This window comes from Diabrotica virgifera, chromosome 4 (assembly GCF_917563875.1).
Source record: "Diabrotica virgifera virgifera chromosome 4, PGI_DIABVI_V3a".
NCBI classification, from domain to species: Eukaryota; Metazoa; Arthropoda; class Insecta; order Coleoptera; family Chrysomelidae; genus Diabrotica; species Diabrotica virgifera.
Genome location: NC_065446.1, coordinates 233,256,445 through 233,269,866, shown reverse-complemented (window position 1 = coordinate 233,269,866; position 13,422 = coordinate 233,256,445). Strand labels below are relative to the sequence as shown.

The window sequence follows — 13,422 nt, the reverse complement described above, 5'->3', positions numbered from 1 at the left end:
CAGGAAAGAGTTGCCAATTACAGTATACAATACAAATTCCAATTAATATTATTATACTTGGTAATTTGTTCTATACCAAATTGGTTATTTTATGACAAGGTCAATACCTACATTATTGTTCTTTCAACAAATTTTTAAATATGGAGCTAGTGCACTGCACACTACTCCTGTTTCAAGTGTTTGCATCTTAGAAGCTGTAACCAAACAGCTTGGGTAGCTCCATATCATGCTTCTTTTTACAAGTGAATTAAATGTTTATACAGGGTGTCCCGAAAAGATTAGTTATAAATTATACCACAGATTCTGGGGTCAAAAATAGGTTGATTGAACCTAACTTACCTTAGTGCAAATGTGCATATAATAGACCACTCATCAGCGGTAAAAAAACTGTAAAACCATGGAATTTTGAGAATCAACACCCTATTTTAATGAAAAATGAAAAGGGTTTAAGCTCTGTTGACACTCTTCTTCAAAATCTACTCTATGCCGAACTGCGCTTTTGCCCTGGCCTGGGGGGTGAAAACAACCCCATCTAGGGGATGCAATTTTTTTAATCAAAATAACTATGGAAATCGATAGAGAGTGACCAATTCTGAGTAAATTTTGTTCTCTAAATTTTTTTAGCAAAATTGACACTTTCCAAGTTATTTGCGATTGAAACTATGCATTTTTCATTGAAAAAAGCATAGATTATAATAACAAGTAGATTAGGTCAGGTCCGAAAAATGGCGTAACGCGGAGCAGTTCGGGTCGGTGGTCTATCTATCTCTCTCTAGCATATGATGGCCGCTGCTTCTGTGTCTGTGTCGTTCCATTACCCCACCTCTTGGTAGATACGCTCACACTAGTACGACAGACAAAGATAGCTAGACCACCGTACTTGATATTGGCGTTACACCCCGATGCATTGAGTGGCATATCCCTAGCCTGGTCTATTGTTAACATGTCTCTGGAAAACTCACGTTTTATAACCGTTTTTCATAAATAACTTAAAAAAATTAATTTTTTAGAAAAAATCGTTAAGAACAAAATTGTGGCTAATAAAAAAAAAAGAGATTCGCGTCTGATAGACCTATGTAAACCCAATAACGACTGAGTGATTGCTCTTTAAAGGATGGTTATTTTCGAAGAACATCGAAATGGAGAACTTTTAATCTCAAATAACTCAAATGTGGTGCAATTTTTTGGGAAAACTTAAGAGACCTTTTAAAGCTCATTAAAAAACCTCAAGTAAGCTCTGATAAAAGTTGTTTTCGTGAGAACTGACTAACTTATGACTAAAATAAAGTCGCTCTCTGCTTTTTTCTTTTTGAAATGTAAAAATTAAACCCTCGGCATTACAATCCTAATGAAAATGTGTTTTATTCGTTCTCTGGATTAACTCTTTAGAGAAGTTAAGACTAATTTTAATAGTTTTATTTTAATTAAAATACAAATGTATTGTTACAAACTTATCCGTCAATCATAACGTAATAACATCTTCTAAAAGTCAATAGTCAAAAGGAACTCTTCTTCTTTTTTATAATCTTGTTTAAGGTAGGTAATACAACATCCCCCCTCAAGATGATACATCTTCAACATAACTACTGACTAATCTTCACGATAGCGTAAAGGTCTGACAACCGCTCTCCCAGAGCGCGTTGTATTCTTACTCTGCTCAATATTAAATGGTCCATCAGTTTTCGTTGGCGTTGGAAGTCGTACAGGCGTTTTGGGTTGAGTTGGGTGACTTTCCACTTCCTGACTACCTTTCTCAATGTTTGTTGGTCTTTGGGATGTGAGTTGTTGAGTAGTCGGTGTAGTTTCTGGAGTCGAATTTGTTTGTTGAATCCCTGGCAGTTGTTTCAATACTCCATCGGGGATACTGCTTAGATATGGAGCAGGGATCAGATGAAAACGGTTTCTCCTTATGGTGCTTATGGCGGTCTTAACTATGTAGGATCTTGGATTAACTTCGTTAATGATTTCACCATGTCGTTTCAGGTCTGATCCATACAAAATCACCAATTTGAAGTCGACTCAAATTCTTCGGTCCATGTTTTCCATCATATAATTTTTTATATTTCGAGCGGTACTTCCTCTCCGCGCTTACTAGCTTTTTTGATGATTTAAATTCAGCTAATGCGATTGATGGTAGATTATCTCTCAATTTTCTTCCAAACATAATTTCGGATGGACTGAATCCGTTCTTTAGTGGTGTGTTTCGATAGGACAGAAGTGCTATCTCTATGTTGTTCTTATTCTTCTTTATTAAGGTTTTTGCGACTTTTACAGCAGCTTCTGCTGCGCCATTTGCTTGGTGGAATTGTGGGCTACTTCTCGATGTAGAGAACCCCCATTCTCTTGCGAACTGTTGGAACTCTGATGTTTTAACAGCATGAAATTGTGTTCCAGTGTCGGAACAAACCAACTGCGTGGTATACCATATCTTGCAAATATTGTTTTGCAGATTTTTATTACTTCCTGTGATCTCATGTTCTGAACAGGAAGTACTTCAAAAAATCTGGAATAGTTATCAGTTACGACGATATACCATTTTCCTTCAGTTTTAAAAAGGTCCATTGATATCACTTGCCATGGACAATCTGGAAATTTAGCTGGCAATAAAGGTTCATGATGGTTTGTCGAGTTTTGAATACAGATGGGACAAGATCTTACTTTGGCTTCTATCTCTTGAGAAATTCCTGGCCACCACATCGTTCCCAGAGCACGACGACGAGTTTTAATTATTCCAAAGTGGCCAGCGTGCAATTTTTCCAACATCATTGCCCTGAGCTCACATGGAATGATCATACGGTTTTCTCTAAGAAGGATACCATCCACAACTGATAGTTCATGACGTACTGGGTAGTATGGTTTAACATCACCTGATAATGCAGACTTGTGAGGCCAGTCTCCCATTATGTAGTTCTTCAGTTGATTACAGGTTTGATCATTGCTTTGTGAGTTAGCAACTCGTGTTACATTCTCGTCAGATGTGTGAATACCTGCAAGAGTGACTCCATGAATGAAGGCATCGATTTCTTCTTCTAATTCTTTGTCATCTTCTGAAGGTATGGGTTTACGAGATAAAGTATCAGCAATATATAAATTTTTCCCTGGGGTATATACAATATTGTAGTCATAACGCATCATGCGCATTCTAAACCTTTGAAGTCTTGGGGACAGATCATCGAGATGCTTAGTTTTAAATATTTGTATAAGTGGCTTGTGATCGGTCTCTATGTTATATTGTTTTCCTACCAGAAAACTCTTTAATCGATCGCTTGCCCAGGTCAGAGCTAGTGCTTCTCTTTCTATGTTTGCATAATTTTGTTCAGCTGGAGTCAAAGTCCTCGAGATGTATGCTACAGGTTTCTTATGACCAACTTCAACTTGAAGTAATACAGCTCCCAGTCCTTTGGTAGAAGCGTCACTGGATAGGATTGTAGGTTTATTTGCATCATACATTGTTAAACAAGGTGCTGATATAAGCAATTCTTTTATTTTCTGGAACGCCTCTTTTTGTGCTGGGCCCCATAGAAATGCATTGCTTGGACTAACTAAACTTGTAATTGGTTGCATAATCTCACTCCTATTAGGGATAAATTTCGCTAGGAATGTTACAGTACCCATAAGGCGTTGAACTTCCTTGACATTTTTTGGTGCTTCCATGTCTACAATTGCTTTCACCTTGCCTGGATCTGGTACTACCCCATCCTTCGACAACACAAATCCCAAGAAATCGATTTTCTGCTTACAGAATTCAGTTTTACCCTTATTCAAGGTTATACGTGCTTTTTTGATTCTCTCGAGCATTTCTCTTAGGCGGTCATCGTGTTCCTCTTTTGTGTTTCCCCAAACCAGCACATCATCCATATGGACTAGAGTATTTTTTGCTCCTTCAAGGACTCGTGACATTCTTTTCTGGAATTCCTCTGGTGCCGATGTAATGCCGAAAGGTAATTTCTGGAATTTAAATCTTCCAAATGGGGTTAAAAAGGTTGTGTAGTCTCTTGATTCTTCGGCTAAATTAAGTTGCCAGAATCCATGATTTGCATCAAGTTTGCTAAAGTATTTAGCCCCTCTAATCTCTGCAAGTTGTAGCTCTACTACGGGAATTGGGTGAAACTGACGTTTGACACTTTTATTTAATCTTGACAGATCGACACAGATACGGACCCCTTTTCCTCCTTTCTTTATGTTTACTACCATTGGGGCACACCATTCGGTCGCATGATCTACAGGAACAATGACACCATTTCTCTGCATTTCTTCCAAAGCTTCCTTTACTTGGTCTCTCAATGGAACTGGAAGAGTTCTTGGTACAGAAATAGCATATGGTTCAGCATTTTCCTTTATTTCAATTTTGTATTCACCCTCCATATTGCCTAGTCCTTGGAATAATGAGGAGTATTCTGCGACCCAATTTATCTCAGTGCTTATAGAATAAATTCTTTTTACTAAATATAAGCCTTGGCATGCTTTCCTACTCAACAATGGGACATCAATCTCTTCAGAGATAAATACATTTTCTGTAATTTCCCTATTTTTATATTTTAGTTTTAATTTTACTGTACCTAGTATTTTGAATCTTTCTTGCTTTTTTGTTCTAAATACTTTATTCGAAGATTCATTTAGAGGTAGTTCATTTATTACATTACTCAGCACTTGGACAGGTACCATTGTTACATCAGCAGCAGTATCCAGTTTGAATGTGATAGGTTCAAGCATTCTCTCTTTGCAGCTTACTTGTAGTTTTTGTGTCCACACATTCCTGTCATCACTCGTTTTAATTTCATGTACATAAGAGTTTTCTCACTATCAGGCTCTGAATCTTGCTGAATGGCATGTACATTTTTGTTTTTGGACTTTTTATTTTTATAACACATCTTGCTGTAGTGTTCTTCATTTTTGCATGTACCACATTTAGCATTTTTTGCAGGACAGTTTGCTAATTTATCATGCCATTCATATCCACATCTAGGGCATTTTTTCGTTTTCTCACCTTTACTTGACTGTTGGCAATTTTGGGGCTTCTGTGATTTTTTGTAAGTTGATTGTTCTCTTATAGCAGAAACATTTGGTTCATTTAGGTTCTGTTTTTGACGGATCAGCTCTTCATGTTGTCTTAGACAGGTTACAGCTTTTTCGAGAGTAAGTGCAGCATCAAGTTGCAGTTTGTCACTTATGCTTGTATCTCTCATTCCGATAATCAACACTAATAAAACCATATCATTGTTTAAAGTCCCCCAATCACATGTTTTTGATAGACTATGTAAGTCAGTAATAAATTTCTCTGCAGTATCACTCCCTTGCTTATGATTTAGGAATTTGGCCCTTTCATTGATAATATTTCTACGGGGTATAAAATAATCTTCAAATTGTTTTAATGTCTCATCATATGTAGTTGGAACTGGTGAAAATGATGAGAATATTTCTTCAGCTCTTACCCCCATATTATAAATTAACACATCAATTTGTTTTCCATCAGATGCTTTATCAAGGCCACACCCTCGTCTAAATCGTTGAAAACGGTTTTTCCATTGTGCCCAATCACTTGGATGGAAATTAAATGATTCGGGAGGTGATAAAGTGAGGTTTATCGACGGTGATTCTTGAACTGGAGCGTTATAAGGCATTTTTTCCCAATTGATGCTTAACTGTGCTGTTTTCGTACTTTGTATTTTGGTACTAACCAACCTCTAAATTTTTCGAGTTTTCTCATCCGTATTTTTACAAATCAGCTGCCACCATGTTTTATTCGTACTCTGGATTAACTCTTTATAGAAGTTAAGACTAATTTTAATAGTTTTATTTTAATTAAAATACAAACTTATCCGTCAATCACAACGTAATAACATCTTCTAAAAGTCAATAGTCAAAAGGAACTCTTCTTCTTTTTTATAATCTTGTTTAAGGTAGGTAATACAACAAAATGAATAGCTTCCCACTTGAAATTTATTTAGGTATAATTGATACGATATATGTGATTTGACCGGTTTGGAATGTTTAGTTTTGAAAAAATATGTGCATTTTTCTTAAATAAACCTAAAAGTATTCATGATGCAAAAACAAATAAAAAATCAAAATTTTCAGTAAAAGATATTCTACATTAATATTTGAAACATATTTTCATATTATTTTCAGATTTTTCAAAAAAAAAACTATTTATTGAATATTTGTCAACTACTGGGCCATCTATTTTTTTCTATCCGTAGATGTCCAAACCTTTTGAGGCTTTTCCTTTCTATTCTCTCAGTTAACGTGTGTGTGTGTGTGTGTGTGTGTGTGTGTGTGTGTGTGTGTGTGGCATTTAATCTATCTCTAATGGTCTTGTTGGTTTTATTTATTTATGTAGCTGATGGCTTATATCACAGAATAGGTAATTATATTTATATATTATTCAATATATTACAATCATAATACGTCCAGTATTTGTATATCTTCTATTGACTCTTCGGTTGTCATTACAAAGTCTTTAAGGTCGCCTGTGTATGTTTTGCGTGGATTTTGCAGCGCCGCAATCACAGGAAGGCGAGAAAAGTTTACCCCATCTATAGAGGGAGTCGGCTCATCTTCTGCAGTTTGTTATGATTCGATTAAGGGCTGCCTAAATGCTACGGAGACGTTCAAATCCGTCAGGTTTATCTGTGACGCCCAGTAGAGTATGGTAGTGCGGATCTGTTTTACTTTCCCATTAATTCTTCTCTCCATCGGACATTTAAGTCAAAATTTGATTCAGTAGAGCTTAAAGCAGATTTCGGGAGAGATAACCTGGATCGAAGATGGTTTACAATAATACCGGGAATGTCGTTGTGGACTATAGAAGTTGACGAAAGTAAAGTTTGATATTTTTACGAGAAGCGAGGAAAAAATTTAGAATCTTAATAGTGAGTGAGTCACTAATTACTATTTGGTCTCTAGTGGGTTAACTTTTTGTAAATAATACTATTGTCGAATAGTTTTGTCCGTTAAGTAGAACCAGTGCCGTTTATGTGCTTATGACAATATTAGCCAGTTGCGCAATAAACGCTTATTAAATACTTCATCAACTGATAATTCTATTAAAATTATTAAGTAAATGTATCAACTGATTATTCTATTAAAATTATTAAGTAAATGTATCAACTGATTATTCTATTAAAATTATTAAGTAAATGTATCAGCAACTGGTTATTCTATTAAAAATATTAAATGTATCATCAACTGATGGCTTTTTGGCCATCAAATGCATCATCAGCTGATGTCTCCTTACTTAATGGTTGTACAAGCATCGTAGTATTGCAACAAAAATGTTTTAATTTTAGATAGATGAATAAAACATTTCACGATTTAGTATGTTGTTCTATACAGTCTGTTCCAACGAAAATTTGACCCCCTCAAAAACCAAGAGCTTCTTCAAAATATAAAAACCACGTCAATTTTTAATGGGAGGGGGACGAATTTTCTTGCAAAATTCATGCCCTCAAATGTAACCCCTTACTGCCGCGCATCGACCCCCATAGCAAGTATGGCCCAATGGCACATCATTTGAAAGGTAATTTTTTGTTTTCTCTAAACGACGCTCTATTTTTTTTTAATTTACGTAATAAGTTTGAAGATAATTTTGGACAAATTTATTATAAATTAGTTAAATCCAAATTATCTTAAAAGTTATTCCGCAAATTAAAAAAAATCAGAGAGTCCTGTAGAGAAAAAAAAATACCTTTCATATGATGTGCCACTCGACTACACTTGCTATTACAAAACTGGGGGTTGATGCGGGGCAGGGAAAGGGGGAGGAATTTTGCATTAAAATTCGTCCCCCTTTCGATACAAATTGACATGTTTTTTTTAATTCTGAAGAAACTCTTGGTTTCTGAGTTACTGGGAGGGGGGTCAAATTTTCGTTGGAACACTCTGTATAGTAGGGGAGGAAAGTATGCTAAATGTGCAGTCACTCGAGCGTTCTGGGGACCTATTGGGTTGTAAAGAGTAGGTCCTAAAACCAAAAAAAGTTAAGTAAAGTTTTCCATTTTAGTGGGGACTTTCCATTTTTAATTTAATTTTCCATTTCCAACAATCTTTTTTTCCGATTATAGCGCCATCTATCAATAATTTGAAAAAAATGTCTCGAATAAAAGTTACTTATTTTTACGTAAGGAATCCAAATCTGCAATAAAAAATGGGGCTCTTTGAGGCCCCTAGAGGTCAAGAGGTCTAAGTAGCAAAATCAAAATTTTGAGAAAACTCAAGTCAAAGTTGGAAAATTATTGTAAGAGGGTAAATTAAAATTGAATTATTTTGACTGTGTAAGAAGGATAATCAGGTCTTTTTATTTTTATTGCCAATAGCAGAAAGTATTACAACATTCGGTTATTGTTTTATGTATAAAAAAAGTTATGGTGCGCACATAGATCCCTTTACCTCCCATTAATTTTGTACGAATGAAAATGCTCAATGTGCACAAAAATACATAAGTGGTTTTATTTTTATTTTTGTAAGTTCTTTTTATATAACAGTATTAAAACAGAAAATATTATAATATGTTGGCAGTCTAAAACTATTTAATTGCTGTCATCTGTGTCATAAACGTTGTTACCAAAGTGATTATCATCATTTTCATTGCCTACAACAGTACCTGTAGCTAAAGGCTTTCCAGTCTTTGCTTCGTGAGATAGGCTTAGGTAAAACTCATGGTATATCGGCGGGACGAATTGCAAGAGTTCCATCAGATCTTTATACTTTTTGTATTTAAGCTTGGGCTTTTCAATTACCGGATGAAACATGGGAAACTGATTAGGAATTGTACCTGCTCGTTGTTTCTTCATTGGTAATTTTTCGTAAGGCATAATACCCTCAGCTGATGTTGTCTTATAAAACAGAGAGTCTGGGCTTGCCTCTTCATAATGCAATATCTCCATCCTCGTATCCCTGGCATATTTTTCCGGAAGTACTCATTTAGTAACTGAAGATCAATAAAGTCTTCATCCATTAACTTAGTCACAATAAATTTTCTACTTGCTGAGACAGCCAAATTTATCCAGTCTTCTGGTACATAGATATCACGTTGGTTCTTCTTCTTTTTAAGTTCTATGATTCCAAAATCTTGATCACATTCATTGTAAGAATGTCCAGTGACTAGAAAGTGGTGATCAACATTTTCAATTTGGGTATTCTTAACAATATAAAGCCAAATTTTGACAATTAGGTGACTTTTGTTTTGCCCTCCACAGTTGTCACTGAACGCAGAGATCTGTTTCACAGTCGGAGGAAGAATCTGAACAAATTTTAACAAACAAGAAGCTATCTCCTGACAGCCCCCACCTGCCTGTCCTTCACTTGTTAGGTTGTGAATATTCAAATTGTATGTCCAGAGTTGGCGCAAATAATGGGCTTTTGAATTTGTCACATAAGGTGTCGGCATCATCTTTTGCAAGTCAAAGCATATCGAAACTTGACTGTCATTCTTGAATAATTTGCACTTTCTTTTAGCTTCTTTAGCTGTCTCTGTCTTCCTTAAATGAAGTTCTTCTTCAACTTCAGCTGCTTGCTTCTCATCAGGCTTGCCGTGGCTAATTTTCATTTGTAACTTGTCACATTTTTTTTGTGTGGAAAGATATATGGCAGAAGAAGCATCGGAAGAAGACGAAGATAGATAGCAGAAGAAGCATCGGAAGAAGACGAATTTCATGACTGAAGAACCTGAGAGAATGGTTTGGATGCAGCTCAAAACAACTATTTAGAGCTACTGCCTCAAAAATTAAAATAGCTATGATGATTGCCAACCTCCTTAGCGGAGATGGCACCTGAAGAAGAAGAAGAACTTGTCACAAGTGACACAGGTGTCGGTGTGAGGTCTGTGGAAGCTTAGATTGAATTTTGTTTTGAATATAAATCGTAGAAGCTTTCTTTTTCAGGTTCCACATTTTTTTCTTCTCTAAAAAATTTGTTATACTATTATAACCATTTACAAAGAAAATTTAATCAAAATCGTTCTTAATAACACTTATGTGAACTACAACTAAACTGTGATGATTCGTGGTATAGGGATCTAAGTGCATTTGGACCCCTAAGCGTTCCAACTTTAAACTTATCACTACACAGTGGTTAAGGGGCACCACACTAGATGGCAGCATCTATCAAAACAATCACTTGGATCTCTTTACCACCAAATAGATTAATATTTTCACAACTCATTCATGCACCTAACCCATTTTTTAAAAAATGTTACTTAGACCCCTTGTGCTCCAAGGTCCTCTTAAGATTTTAAAGTAACCCCCCACCACACCTCCGTGTGGGTCGTGTTTGGTGTCATTCGATAGATTTTTCAAAAATATTAAATAAGTGTATTTTTCAGTTTTTCAATCTGTTTATTTCGCGAAATATCGCGGGATTCGTATTTAAAATTTTAAATTTACCCCCACCCCTTTCCGTGGGGAGTCGTGTTTGGTATCATTCGATAGATTTTTGAAAAATATTGAGTACGTTTTTTTTTAGTTTTTCGATCTGTCGTTCATGTCTCGAAATATTCGATTTTTTCTTGTAAAACTTTGTGACTCACCCATTTCCTTACGTCATTTCCATTACGTTTCCCATTTCCTCAAAACGTCAGATTTTTGAAATATACACTGTTTTGCATGTACTTAACTTACGATATCTTAATCTGACGATTTCGAGTTTTTCTAAGGATAGATTTTTTTTTCGGTCCCACCTTAATGAACCCCCCTGTATTAACAGCCAATATACGGCAAAGGTACATTTACAGGGTACAAGGATTCTCCTTATGTGATAATCTGACACGCTCGAGTAACTGCACAAATCCCCGCTTGGGCTCACCTACCAATAATACAATACGGCTATTTACTTATAGTCCAGGGCCCATCTGTTTTGAGATGGACGTTGAGAGGTGACTCAAATTTTTTTGCAGAAATTGCTTGAAAATTAATCAAATAATAATATTTGAGTTACCCTCCCTTTCAAAAAGGTCCGGAACATTGTTTAAATAATTAAAATGTCAAAAAATGAAGGAAAAATTCGATTTTTTTTCGTTTTTTGATTATAACTTCAAAAGTATTCATTTCCCAGAAAAGATGTACTGACATAAAAGTTACGTAATTAAATTTCCTACAATATAAAAAGTATAACTCTAAAGTTAAAAGTTGAAAAAATAGTCACCCTTGTTGACAAATAAAAATAATTGCGAAAAAAACCATACAAAAACAAGTATTCGCATTTTACGTTTTTCAACCATTTATGGTACACTTATGACCTTCATATTTCACCCAGAAAAACTTTATGATACAGTAAAACAATACTGTAAATTTCATTAAGGTCGGTTCAATAGATTTTGCAAAATAAATTTTGCAATCCAGCTTTCGCAAAAACAATTCATTTTTTCAAAATGTTACAGGACTGAAAATAAAGCAGATAGCAAGTTGTTTTTAAATAAACATTAATTATTGGTGCTACGCGCAGGACAGCGGTGTTCGATTCACATGAAGTTGATTTCCACCAAAATTTCTTCCAATCTTCAACTAATATATTATTTTCTTACTCTATATTTTGTAGTATTTTAATATTTTAATTCCACAAAAATCAAACTAATTTTATTATTGTTTGTGAAATATTGTTTAAACAATAGTATATGTTTAAAAATAATAAACTTTTATTCTCAGGTTAAAATATATGAACAAAGAAAGTTTTTGCTAAAAAAGTGTTATTTCAAAGGATAGAGTATGGGTTTTTATTTTGCAATAAACAAATTTATTTATTTATATCGAAATGTAATAAAAATTAAAATGTATCAATAATTATCAAAGGTCATTGGAATGCCCAATCAGAGCAAACTATCCGGTGTCCTGCGCGCAACACCAATAATTAATGTTTATTTTTAAAAAATTCCTGACGCCGTGGTGGTTAATCGATTTTAGTTTTGCAAATTGCAAATGAAAGGTACGGTACACTTCTATAAGAAAAAAAAAATAAACTTGCTATCTGCTTTATTTTCAGTCCTGTAACAGTTTGAAAAAATGAATTTTTTTTGCGAAAGCTGGATTGCAAAGTTTATTTTGCAAAATCTATTGAACCGATCTTAATGAAATTTACAGTATTGTTTAACTGTATCATATAGTTTTTCTCGGTGAAATTTGAAGGTCCTAAGTTTAGTATAAATGGTTGAAAAACGTAAAATGCGAATACTTGTTTTTGTATAGTTTTTTCCCAATTATTGCTATTTTGCAACAAGGGTGACTATTTTTTAAATTTTCAACCAACTCTATATTGTAGGAAATTTAATTATACAACTTTTATGTTAATACAACTTTTCCCGGAAATGAATACTCTTAAAGTTATAATCAAAAAACGAAGAAAAAAATCGAATTTTTCCTTCATTTTTTGACATTTTGATTATTTAAACAATGTTCCGGACCTTTTTGAGAGGGAGGATAACTCAAATATTATTATTTAAGTTATTTTCAAGAAATTTCTGCAAAAAAATTTGAGTCACCTCTCAACGTCCAAATGTACTAATATTTTTACAGATGCGTCCTGGTCTATTATGGTACTGAAATTTTTTTATTGTAATAGTCCAGAAAGTAAAGATTTTGACCTGAAAATTTCATAAAAATGCGTCGCGCGTTGATTGACTTGAAATTTTGACAATAGGTATGGAACATGCCAAGAATCAAAATCTGTATTATTCAAAATCACATGGGGGATGGAAATTTGTATTATTGAGAAAGTTTATGTTCAGTAGTACCTACAAAGGTGTGCGCTGATAATGAACCAAAATCGACATCGACGTTTATGCCAAATTTTAATTTTTAATAGTTACTTAATGACCCTGTAATATTTAATAGGATTTAAGTAAAGTTCCAGTAAAATAGTTCCAGTATAGTTTATTAATAGCCATGTTGTATTGTGCTGTAATTTCTTACTTTAACGTACTAACAATTATGTTTTAGAGTATCCGTGACATAGAAGACTCCACCGCGTACTTACGCACTAAAATTCCTTTTTACGAAGATGACATATCAGCAAGTATAAGCCAGTCTTGTAGTATGACGGAATCACCAGGTTGGATTTCGGACAAACCTGGCTTACAGTATCCAGTTCTAAAAAAATTTAGCAAAGCCAAGGTGCTCGTTAGACTTAATACATGCACGAATACATCAACTACCTCAGTGAAAACCTGAGATTTATTTATAAAATAAACATTTTTTAAAGTTGTTAGTTTTATTTTGATTATTTTTAGTATCAATTTGACATTAAGTGTAGAAGTTCAGCCTGAATCAGTGTAACATAAGAAACGGAACGTTGTATTATTTAGGTAATAACTACAAGCACAGGTACAGAGTTGGAATTATATTTGATATTTGATAAGAATTCTCAAAAAGCTGTTTGTAACTTTGTAAAAAACTGGCTATAATAGTGTTCTAATGTCCTACTAAATGTAACAAA

The 13,422-nt window shown here is 34.3% G+C and overlaps 1 protein-coding gene across 3 annotated transcripts in view; it reads left to right on the top strand.

Moving 5' to 3' along the window:
* The window catches only part of LOC114338964 (uncharacterized), a 66,539-nt gene extending 53,349 nt beyond the window's left edge, over nucleotides 1-13,190 (top strand). For 2 of the 3 annotated variants that reach the window (XM_050648782.1, XM_050648783.1), the window contains exon 10: nucleotides 12,927-13,190. In XM_050648782.1, the coding sequence (XP_050504739.1) occupies nucleotides 12,927-13,157 (231 nt within the window). In that variant the 3' untranslated portion in view covers nucleotides 13,158-13,190. The remainder of the gene's footprint in view (nucleotides 1-12,926) is intronic. The other variant, XR_007697617.1, reaches the window with a different exon arrangement.
* The last annotated feature ends 232 nt before the right edge of the window (nucleotides 13,191-13,422 follow it).